The sequence below is a fragment of the Mycteria americana genome, chromosome 4, assembly GCF_035582795.1.
Source record: "Mycteria americana isolate JAX WOST 10 ecotype Jacksonville Zoo and Gardens chromosome 4, USCA_MyAme_1.0, whole genome shotgun sequence".
NCBI classification, from domain to species: domain Eukaryota; kingdom Metazoa; phylum Chordata; class Aves; order Ciconiiformes; family Ciconiidae; genus Mycteria; species Mycteria americana.
The window spans coordinates 43,823,894-43,836,169 of NC_134368.1; the positions used below are offsets into that span (position 1 = coordinate 43,823,894).

General features: G+C 40.8%; 1 protein-coding gene across 5 annotated transcripts in view; it reads right to left on the reverse strand.

Annotated features, from left to right (window-relative positions):
• CLCN3 (chloride voltage-gated channel 3) overlaps nucleotides 1-12,276 on the reverse strand; it is an 83,105-nt gene that overhangs the window by 35,800 nt on the left and 35,029 nt on the right. Inside the window, exon 1 of one of the 5 annotated variants that reach the window (XM_075500319.1) lies at nucleotides 7,183-7,427. The exons of 3 other annotated variants lie outside the window; for them this stretch is intronic. In XM_075500319.1, the coding sequence (XP_075356434.1) occupies nucleotides 7,183-7,264 (82 nt within the window). In that variant the 5' untranslated portion in view covers nucleotides 7,265-7,427. Of the gene's footprint in view, nucleotides 1-7,182; nucleotides 7,428-12,276 lie in introns of those variants that run through there. One more of the 5 variants, XM_075500321.1, reaches the window with a different exon arrangement.

Below are 12,276 nucleotides of genomic sequence, written 5' to 3' on the forward strand. Positions count from 1 at the left end.
AAGTAATTTTTAAATTTCAAAGTCAGAAGCACAGCATGCCATGCCACAGTGCTATCATTTGCTACTGTTGAAGATCAATGATTTTGAAGTCTTGTAATCAAGTAATACATTCCCCTTTGTGTGTGTGCTGGTTGTGGCTGGGATAGAGTTAATTTTCTTCACAGTAGCTAGTATGGGGCTATGTTTTGGATTTGTGCTGGAAACAGTGTTGATAATACAGGGATGGTTTAGTTATTGCTGAGCAGTGCTTACACAGAGTCAAGGCCTTCTCTGCTTCTCACCCCACCCCACCAGGCTGGGGGTGCACAAAAAGTTGGGAGGGGACACAGCTGGGACAGCTGACCCCAACTGGTCAAAGGGATATTCCATACCATATGCCATCATGCTCAGTATATAAAGCCGGGGAAGAAGAAGGAAGGGGGGGACATTTGGAGTGATGGTGTTTGTCTTCCCAAGTAACCGTTACATGTGATGGAGCCCTGCTTTCCTGGAGATGGCTGAACGCCTGCCTGCCCATGGGAAGTAGTGAATGAATTCCTTGCTTTGCTTTGCTTGCGTGCATGGCTTTTGCTTTCCCTATTAAACTGTCTTTATCTCAACCCACGAGTTTTCTCCCTTTTACTCTTCTGCTTCTCTCCCCCATCCCACCGGGGGGGAACTGAGCGAGCGGCTGGGTGGGGCCTGGTTGCTGGCTGGGCTTAAGCTGAGAGAGTCCTTTTTGGTGCCCAACGTGGGGCTCGAAGGGCTCCAGGTAATGACAGGTTTGACTGGAATGTGCTACATCAAATTTATAGCTGTTACTGCTGTTTCGCTATTAATCGGCAAGCTCCTGTGCTTGCCATGGAGCTTGCTTGCCTTACTGTATAGTAGAGTGTAGTGGTCGTTAGTGTCTGCTTTTTGCTTTCACTGCTTGCTGTACTGCTGTACTGCTGATCATCTGACTCTGCTGTGCCTGAGAACATTTTGATAACAGCAATGGCCGTGTGCCTGGGCTAGCAGATGGCCAGGGCACTGCTGCTGTTTCTGTGCTGCTGTACTGGACAGGCTGGAACTCCAGTGTGAACTCGAGTCAAAGCAACTGTGACCTGTGGATGAGTCCACACGGGAGAAGGACACCCCAAAGCGTCTGTGGCCGTGGATAAGCCCATGCCAGAGCAGGTACATCTTGAAGTGTCTGTGGCCGTGGCTGTGGCTATGTCTGTGCCACAGCAGGTGTATCTCTGAAGGGATATACCAGCGAGGAGGCTGGGGGTGCACAAGAAGTTGGGAGTGGACACAGCCGGGACCGCTGACCCCAACTGACCAAAGGGCTATTCCACACCGCATGACGTCATGCTCAGCATAGAAACCTAAGCATGCTCAGCATAGAACAAGGAAGGGGGGGACACGTTCAGAGTGATGGCATTTTGTCTTCCCAAGTAACCATTACGGGTGATGGAGCCCTGCTTTCCTGGAGATGGCTGAACACCTGCCTGCCGCTGGGAACTAGCAAATGACTTGTTTTGCTTTGCTTGCATGTGTGGCTTTTGCTTTACTTACTGAACTGTCTTTATCTCAACCCATGAGTTTTCTCCCTTTTACCCTTCTGATTCTCACCCCCATCCCAGTGGGGGAGGTGTGGGGGGGTGTGGGTGAGCAAGCAGCTGTGTGGTGCTTAGTTGACAGCTGGGGTTAAACCACGACAGTGTGCAACTATGAATTTTCAGCCTGTCTTTTCACTTGGCTCTTCTAAACTGCATCAAAGGCTTAAAAGCAGAAATTGGTTTCTGCGTTACAATCAAAATGCATACAAAAATGACAAAAGTACATATACACTAACTGAAAAAGTCTGCTGGAAAAAATCTGATAGGTGGGAAACATGAAGACTCAGAACAAGATTTGAAGAACAGGGAAAAGAAATAAAATGCTTTACCAAAGTACTGAGATAATCCCCTCCTCTCCATTTCTTTGGGGAAACAAAAAAAAACAAAAAAAAACCAAACCCCCAAAAAACCAAACTGGGTTTTAAAATAACCTTTAAAAAAGCAGGAGTTAAATGAAAGCTGAATAGTAGCACCTCAGAGCTAAACGAAGACTTCTGAAGATGTGCATCCAATGCAAGTGCACAGGAATCTGTGAAGAAGGCAAAGAGGAGGTCAAGTATTGCTCAATGTGTATAGCATAATTAAAAAAAAGAAAGTCAATAGCTTTGGCTTTTTACTTTAGGTGGAAGAAACACTTCTGTTTCTATGAATCAGCAGAAAAAATGGGTTTATTATTACAGATTTCTTTTCTTGTAGTCTTAACGGGACCAATGGACTATACTTATTTAGTTGTATCTATAATGAATAGGGACTTCAGATATGCAAGTGAAGAGTTATAAGGATCCCCACACTACTAAATTTACAACTTCAATAGAAGAGGAACAGTGAAGGAAGGAGATGAGAAAAATAAAAGGATTAAAGATATATGAAGTTAGATAAAGCAAACGTTACAAAAGGGAAGTAATCTATCATGTAACAATGGCTAAGGCAATAAGAGTCAGACAACAGAAATTTAGATAATTAGATTTCCAAGCATTGCTGCTGCATGTACGTAAGAGCTACTTACTTATGCGTTGTTTTGAAGGGCAAAGACAGGATGCAACAAAAATAATAATTTTGCTAATATGATTATCCCAATCAGGCCATGTTCAGGCCCAAGAAGGGCATAATCTTGGTTTGTTCATTAGCTTTCTAATGTCTCAAATAATAGTACATCTCAAAATATTGTCCGAAATTGAGAAATACATGCCTAAGAGAACCTTATCAGTCATACAGCACATGCAGACAGATAACCTGTAACTACCCACAAAGAACTCTAGTTATATCTCATGGTACTTTCTGTTAATCACTGAAGTCAAATATGCTAAACTCACAATTGAAAATCCTTATCCCCTTTTTATACTAGGAACCTTAAAACAAAGTGCAGCAGAAATTTAGTGCCATAACCATGTTGAGTTTCTCTAAGTAATGCTTTTTCTCAAAGCACTCAATGTTAGACAGCTATAACCATCTTGATCACATTTTCTGTCATGAGCCTGTAATTAGTCTAAAAATTAATTTTATTACTCTCCCTCTGCTGCCAATAAAGTTTCAGGGTTGAACTCTAGCTCTGAGCACGTGTACACAACTTTCACACCCACTTACTTCAAAGGTCACACTGAGAATTTCAGTCTCTAATGGCTTTTGATTTATCTACTAATTCTTAAACATGAGGCCCATAAGCAGAAACGCAGCCTAAAATACAAAAGTATAACTTTTAGCACTTAGAGGATCTGAACTGGCTCAGTATGCCTCTGACTCAAACTCTTCCCAGCGTATTATTAAATATCCTCTGCCCCATAGCTTATGATAACAGGTGAAGCGGGGGGGGTGGGGGGGTGGGGGGGAGAGGTCTCCCCAGTAGGGAGACCTGTTGCTGTTAATAGTATAGTCTAAGCAACAGGAGTTGCACCTACATGCAGTGGTAATTGGTACACAATAAATGAAATTGTGAGTTATTTTTTCTCTCAAAATTAGATTTACTAAAACTAAGTCATCAGTAAATTTAGTGTGCTCTTTATATACGTAATTTTCACATCTCCTGTCTACTGACTCAATCACAGATTATTAGTGGTACAGCATTTCATTAATTTTGCTTGAGGACTTCCAAAATCTAAAATCTAAGATGTGCTTATGTATATGTAACAAATAAAAGAGAGTTAACAACCCTCGTGCTTGCTGAAGCTCAAGTTTTGCTACTGGTAGCCAGGCCAGTATACATGTACTGCTATTGCTCAGATTCCAGATTTTTAAAGAATGGTAAAATGAATGCTTATTTAGAAAAAAAAAGGGGGGAGAGGAATCATAGAGTGTGAGCATGTCTGTGAATGGCTGGAAGACAAGCAAGATACTGATAATTTGAAACTTTCAAAAGGGTCCAGCTAGCAAAAATAATACAAAAATAAATCCAAGGGCAAAGAACTGAGAAACACAAATAATTTATTTACACTACATGTATTTCAGCATATCGTTTATTATATAAAAAATTCTTACAAAAAAGTGTACGTCAGTTACTTATGATATATGCAAGCCTAAATCAGGACTTTAAAACCCTTTCTGAGGATAGAAGTAGTACTTTTAACTCTTTTAGTTACCAGAGAAGAGAGTAGAAGTGAATTGTGTTCCTGCAGTTTTATTTCAGTATATCAGGGAGGATAAGGAGGTCTGGAATGATGCATTTAGTACCACATAAAGAGAAGTCTCAGGACAGAGTAAGTTAAAGGAACTCCTGATAAGAAGTATTCAATAACATCTGTATTTTTTTTCCGAAGAGATAATGATGAGTAATCAACATTAAAAGATAAACACAATTAATAAATATGTATTTTTGTATCTGTCTATTTGATGTTTCACAGCTTATTTGCACTGAAAAAACACCTTCTTAATGCAAACCAATGGGTCAGGCTTTTAATAATAAAGTATTATAATACTTTGTATTTCATCTCACTGAACGTTAGTAAAGGCCGTTAATTAACCCTCAAAGACCCCTAATGATTTACACAGTCATTTCATCCTTGCTGAGGTACAGCCACTTTGAGTGAGCCACTGCAGTCAATTAGTGCAACAAATGCTTGATGTTACAAAGCAGTTTTGCATGATGTGAACATTACTCTGCAGGACAGAAGAGCTGTCAGTATGTGAATAAGGAAAAAAATTCCACAGGCTTTAACAGTTAAGCTTGTTTTCTCAAAATATCTTTATCCATTTTCTCTCAGCTTTTCAATGCTCTGAAATCTACATAAGAGGAAAAAAAGCCTTGGTAGTATCCTTTTCTGGACTCACAGATAATAAAGAAATGTCAAGAATTTACTTCAGATTTCTGGGTTTGTCTGTTAGCATTTTAAGCCTTATTTTGATAGCTAGATGACAATAACAGATTACTGTGGTATTGTAAATCAGCAGGGAATACCCACAAATTTTGATGAAATCTATGGAACAAACTGGTCTGGAGACTCAATTTTCTTGAGTCATATGCACTTGACAAATTAAGATTTGCAAGAGATTATGGTAACACTGTTGGGGTTTTGTTGTTGTTTGGGGTTTTCCTTTAATCTAAACTCACTATTGCAAACTGAAGAAGCACCAGTAACACTGGTTTTGAAATACAGTATTAGAATGTAGGAAGTACAAGCCCTAACAGAATTAAATGAAACTGCAAAAAGTGTCAAGTCACAACTAGGAATTCTCTTGCTGGCTCCTAGTGGTGTCACCACAGTGGGAACACCTAGTCGAACCCTCAACTGTTTTCATTACCGTATTTGTAAACTGTATATTTAATTGCAATACTCCAATGTGCCAGATACCATTTTGCACTGCAAATATCTAGGGTTTGTATTGTAAAATCAACCAAAATCTGTTAATTTGCAGGAATATACAGCTGATCACATTTCAATGTCTAACTATAATTTGCAGAGTTTGAAAGTGTAGTAATAGGCCTGTTTTGCAGTTTTCATCTTTAAAACTATCTACAAATCTACACTCACAAAGCGGCTGAGGTTGGAAGGGACCTGTGGAGGTCATCTGGTACAAGCCCCCTGCTCAAGCACGGCCACCTACAGCTGGTCACCCAGGACCATGTCCAGACAGCTTTTGAATATCTCCAAGGAAGATTTCACAACCTCTCTGGGCAACCTGTTCAGTGCTCAGTCACCCTCACAGTAAGAAACTGTTTCCTGGTGTTCAGAGGGAACCTCCTGTGTTTCAGTCTGTGCCGATTGCCTCTGGTCCTTTCACTGGGCACCACTGAAAAGAGCCTGGCTCAGTATTCTTTGCACCTTCCCTTCAGGTAGTTATATACATTGATAAAATCTCCAATTCACACCTTGCAAATGTTCTAAGAAAATACCATCCTTGACTTCTCAGAAGTTATTCTAAAATCTGACTTAGAGAACTATCCAGCACCTGCTATACAATAATGATCTGCACAGACAAAAATTTGCTTGTCTTAAAATACTCTAAGCCATATTAGAACTTGTTGATATTCTTAACATATGCCAAAAAACGTTCTAAGAATCATAAAAAGACAACAAATAACCTTTTATGTAAACTACTAAAAGGCAGATAAAAATGCTAGAGGAATGTAAAGTGTGACCTTATTTATTTATTTATAGAAATAAGAGTTTACAAGGAAAGGTGAAACAATAAATTAACATGGAGAGAAGAAAAAATTCATCTTACGTAAATCATCTTTATTCTCATCTTACCTCCTCCCTAATGCCATCACCAGCAGCCATAGATGTTGATAACTTTCTAATTTTAGATTAGCCAATTTAAACAAAACTAAAGGGAGAATTTACCACATTTACTGTTTTTGAACACCAAAGTGTAACCATCAAATCCAACCAAGAAAAAAAGACTTTATATCCTCAGAATGTGAAGGCATAACTTTAACTTACTCCTACTATATCTTCTCTCAGTACAAACCCAAATCTTTATAGAACATGTTCTGCTTTAAATTCGCAGTAAGAAACAAAAGGCAAGCTCAAAAGAGGATTTTTTTTCCGAACATTGATAAGTTTTCTTTTTAAATCTCCTTTCTTGCAAGCAACAATGTAAAGAACCTACCACAAAGCTCCAGTTTCTTAAGAGCTCATCAATATTAGCTTAACTGACGTATTACAGCTGTATAGCTTTCACTTCACATATCAAAGACGTCACCAGAGAGTCAAGTCTAAAAGCACGTACAGAAACTTCAAAGCTAGACAAACACTCTTCCTATTCAAGTTAGTGAAAGGCATGAAAATAGCCCACTGAATAAACTCTTGCCCATTTGGTCACGGTCAGTCACGACCACAATTTTGGGTTTTTTGTGCACGAGATGGTTTTATTGATTTTTTTAAAAGAAAGAGAGAGAGAGAGAGAAGGGAAAGACTGCCACATATCGAAGATGGAGTCACAAGCCGATGAGATGTGAACCTGGACTAATCTGCCCACAGAGAAAACAATCACTGACAGCACAGGAACCAGCCAGAACTGAATTCTCCTCCCATAAAAGGCATCAGGCTGGCAAAACAAAGCAATGCACTAATTAACAAGCCTTTACACCTCTGCTTCAAATCTGAACAGCAGTCTCACACATCCAGATATGCAAACAAGTAACTCAAACGTAAATGCGGCGTACCTCGTTTATGCAACTCCCTGAGCGGAATGCCGTCTCCTCCCCCCCCATCGTAGGGCAGATACGGATCAGAAGAGACATCCATGGATGTGACGAACCCGAGGCCCGTCTGCCGGCTCGGAAGGGCCGCGGCACGTCTTACACAAGGGCGGCCGCGGGGGACGCTGCCATATTTGACCAGGACCCGGCCTGCGCGCCGCCGCTGCTGCCGCCGCCGCCGCCTTGGCGCAGGAGCCGGGCTCTGCCCCGCCGCTGATGTCAGCGCGGGGCGGCCGCAGCCGCTGCCAGTGGCTGCGCGGGCGGCGGGCGCGGCCCCGCGGGGCGGCCCCGGGCGCGGCCCCGCTACCTGCGCCCCGCGCCTCCCGCTGCGCGGCGGGCGGGACGCTGCCGCCGGGCGCGCGGCGCTCCTTGTTGCGGGCTGTTTCATCTGCGCAGGAAAGCGCAGGCACGTATGTAATTGCTGACGGGAAGAAGAGGGAAGCAGCCCGTTCGGGGTCCACCCGACCGGGTGCACAGGGTTTCAGCCCCTCTCCGCCAACACCGCCCCCGCCACGTCCCACGGCTTCAGTATCAAAGGGAAGCGCCATGGTGACCGACATAGGAACGACGGAAGAAGTTCACTTGCGCACGTGAAGCTGCCAAAACCGCCCGCCTCTTCAACAAGTGAACGGTGGGCTTCCCGGCTCAGTTACAAAGGCAAAGCTGCATTTCGGTGCGTGGCATCGAAGACAAGAAAGGTATTCGAACTTACTTCGTTCGCCCTTCTGGAGCCACACCAGCAGAGACTTTTTAAACAGCTACCATGACCTTTTCTTTGGAAGGGACGTAAAAGATCAAAATCCATGTATTACCACTGGTGGGGGCGAGGCCTGTCTCCCACTAATTTTATTTACTCTTTTCAAACATCAAAATGATTACCACCGAGGAAGAACAACGTGACCTCCTGAAAGCCCAGGGCTCTGCTCCATGGGGTGAGCTTAGCCCACTTTCACCTCCACCCCCCTTTCACGCTGTGGAACTTTCCATTTCTACAGAAATGAATGTCAGATTTGAACATACATAACCAAAAACATTAAAGCAAGAATTTAATTACATATCTGACTAAAATGGTCTGGTGTCTCCAATTTTTTTGTGATTATTATTCTGGTATTACAACACATAATATCCATATTCATATTAAAAAGCTCAGGGACACACACACACACAAATGTAATAAAGACAAGTCCGTACTTAAACTTGCATTACTCTACACATTGACAAAATGCTCCGAGTCCCTTAAAAGTCACAGACTCAGAATAGGCAACAACCCACGTGAATGCCAACCAAAGCGTTCATGTGATACATCATCAAACAGTGACTGTTAAAGCTCTGGCAAAACCCAAGCACTTCAAATAATCAGTATCTAAAGGCAGGAAATTGTAAACGGACTACACAATTGAAACGGATGTTATTATATATTGTATCCATATATTAATTTATGTTTACTGTATGATCTTGTACTGGTCCTATCTTGCAATTGCAGATAAGAAAACTATTTTACATGAGATTTCCATACTTAGTTCAGTTGTAATGAAATACTTATGTAAGATGTGCATATTGTTTTTCCTTTTTTTCCCCTCCAGCAGGTAATATAAAACTATTGTTCCCTGATGTATTACCCTCAGTCGTTTTAAGTGTTCTGCTTCAGTACAACGTGTCATAACTATACTATCACTTAAGTTGCAGAGATTCATTTTTGTCAAACTACATAAAAGGGAAAAAAAATGCTCTCAGGAGCTGAAAATGGATATGCGAGTCATTAGACATACTGTCTCAGTATAACGCTTGACTGTATCTTGTACATATGTGTGTGTATACACACACACACGATTTACGTAACTGAACGGTCCCAGTGAAATTAATAAGACTATTCACTCTTAGCGAAGTTGAGAATACTGCATGCCTACAGCACCAAGGCCCAGCTTCAGTTTCACTCACACAGGACAGAAGGAAAGGAATTAATTTTATTATGTATGCCTTTTCACCTCTGTATGACAGACAACTATTTTAGTTTTCAAATGCATTAGTTTCTTAAATAATTTTCCAAGTATGTTCTTAAGGAAGTTATTTCTTTTATAAGCCAATGCCAATGTTACAAGCTGTGTACTGTAAATTATCTTTCTGAGCACAGAGCAGGACGTAAAGAAATACTGGATTTACTTCACAGACCTGTCAATATATTACATCTTAAAAATATGGCTCCAATACAAATGTTGAGAAAATGCTGGTATCTCTATAGATGGAAAAACAAGTGAGAATGAAGGAAGAAAAAAAACCATATGAGCATATAGCAAAATATATTTTAAAACCTTAAAGACTATCTTATCTCTAAGACAAACAGAACCCTTCAGCAACAGATACTCAGTTCTAAAGTACTGATGGTCTTCTACTGAGTTAGAGACATCTCCATTTGCTGTCATCTATACAAAGAAATGCTTTCTGAAGAGTGGCCTACAATCACCTTTTCAACAAGAGCAACTAAATCTTTAAGATCTTGAATATTCAAAAGTAGTGCGACTTTCAGAGCCATTATGCATTCTCACCATTTATTTTCACCTGTGAAAAAACAAACCTAAGCACCTCTGAACTTTAAATTATCCACATTACTTGATTTAAGGAGAAGTACAACAGAAATCTCCGAGCATTCTCAACTCCTTACCTCAACAGCACCTGGAAAGAGTCTGTAATCTTATTGTAAGGCTCTAAATAAAAAGTCATTCACAGCAGGAAGAAATACGACAACAATTTTTGTAACCTGAAGAAAGAATTATTACAGAATGAACTGTTAGTGCATTTATTATGTCAATTATAGAAGAAAACACTATAAATTCAACTCTACATTTGAAAGAATATGAAATAAAGGATATAAAGGACTTGTATTAACACAGTCTGGAAGATCACTGCTAGTTTAGGAGTTTGATGTGGTTACCAAAGGCCTGGAATGTCTTAGAACTGGTCATAAAAATCGGTCACAGCAAAGAAATGGCTAACTTGTTGGCCTAAATTTGTTTACTGGACTAAGGCACATGCAAAATTTCTACACAAGTCTAAAACTCAGTCCGAGTTTGAAAAGATAAAGGGTGTAACTAGTTGGAGGGCATATCTGATAAACTCTAGATACTAGGGAAAATAATGACAAGAAGTCTGCAGTGTAAAACAGATACAACTTCATATTTGCTACATAAAATTTCAAGCATCTACCTAATATTAAATTGTAACAGCTCTTCCAAGGTCACTGCTTATAGACTAGCTGCCAAACACAGTCCTTTCTTTGTCTAGTCTAAAAAAGCAGAACAGTCATTTTCCCTTCTCAATTACCAGCAGCTTGTGTTCTCATTGTTCATAACCCTACCACTATGTGCATTCCCTTTCCTATAATACAATGAAAAGCATGGGGTTTTTTTAAGCAAGAGAGAGAGAGAGAGAAACATACTATGCATGCTAACCTGACCTAGCTAAGCCACTCTTTTAATATTGTGCTGGTTTGGGCTGGGATAGAGTTAATTTTCTTCACAGTAGCTAGTATGGGGCTATGTTTTGGATCTGGAAACAGTGTTGATAACACAGGGATGTTTTTGTTCTTGCTAAGCAGTGCTTACACAGAGTCAAGGCCTTTTCTGCTTCTCACCCCACCCCACCAGTGAGGAGGCTGGGGGGGCACAAGAAGCTGGGAGGGGACACGGCTGGGACAGCTGACCCCAACTGACCAAAGGGCTATTCCATACCATATGATGTCATGCTCAGCATAGAAAGCTGGGGGAAAAAGAAGGAAGGGGGGGGACATTTGGAGTGATGGTGTTTGTCTTCCCAAGTAACCGTTACATGTGATGGAGCCTTGCTTTCCCGGAGATGGCCAAACACCTGCCTGCCCATGGGAAGGAGTGAATGAATTCCTTGTTTTCCTTTGCTTGCGTGCGCAGCTTTTGCTTTCCCTATTAAACTGTCTTTCTCTCAACTCACGAGTTTTCTCACTTTTGCTCTTCTGATTCTCTCCCCCATCCCACTGCGGGGGGGAGTGAGCGAGCGGCTGGGTGGGGCTTGGTTGCTGGCTGGGGTTAAGCCACGACAAATATCTAAAAGTCTATACAATTTCACCTTTCCAAATTACTCTTTTTCTACCTGGTATGAAATAGTGTCTGACTTAAACTATCTGATAATTTTATATTTAAAAGAGTATGACAGTTATTTCTGTTGTGAAGTTCAGCAAATTCCAAAATTGTGGTTAGTGAAACGGTGTCTCTAGTTAACTAGGTATTTTGGGTATTATGGAGTACATAACATTATGAACACTTGTTGTAAGGCCTAAACTTAGTTTCACAACAGCCTTATTTTCAATGACTCAGAACCCCTTAAATTGGCCAATTTAGTACATAGAACAGCTCATATGTAAACAGCAGGTTTGTACAGCAGCTTGCTTTCAAGGAGATTTCATCACAGTAATTATAGATTAAGGCCTCAATCCCAGAAATCCTCCATGCCCAAATAACTTCACACATCTGAGTGCTCCCATTGTTCTCAACAGGCACATACTGTTGTTAACCATCACTTAGATGCATCTATCTTTGCAGAACAGGGCTTTAAGTCCATTGTTCTAGAAATATCACAATGTATATGGGTGACACACCTTTACAGCATACTGAGAATGCAGAAAGATAACTTAATCCTCCCTCCACACCTTATCTTTTCTCTTTTAGGGAGAGAGAAGAGACACATTCAAGATAAAGTATCTGAAAATATAAGAACAATACAGAGGTTAGACAAATCGGATACAGCCAGGGAAAGGTGTTTTGAGGTGACAGAACAAGGCCAATGTAAAGAAGAGGAGTATCACAGAGGTATGACAGCCTGCTTATCCAAGGTTGGAGGGAGAACCTTAATTCTGAAGCACTATTTCACTATTTCATATTAAAAAGTAAGATTGGTTTATATGTAACAAGGTGCTTGGCTGTCTTCCTTAAACGTAACATATTCTCTCAATTCCCTCAATTACTTGGTTTATTTTGGTGACAGAGTATGTAATTTCATTGCACCAGGTAATGACAATTAAAATAATGTCTT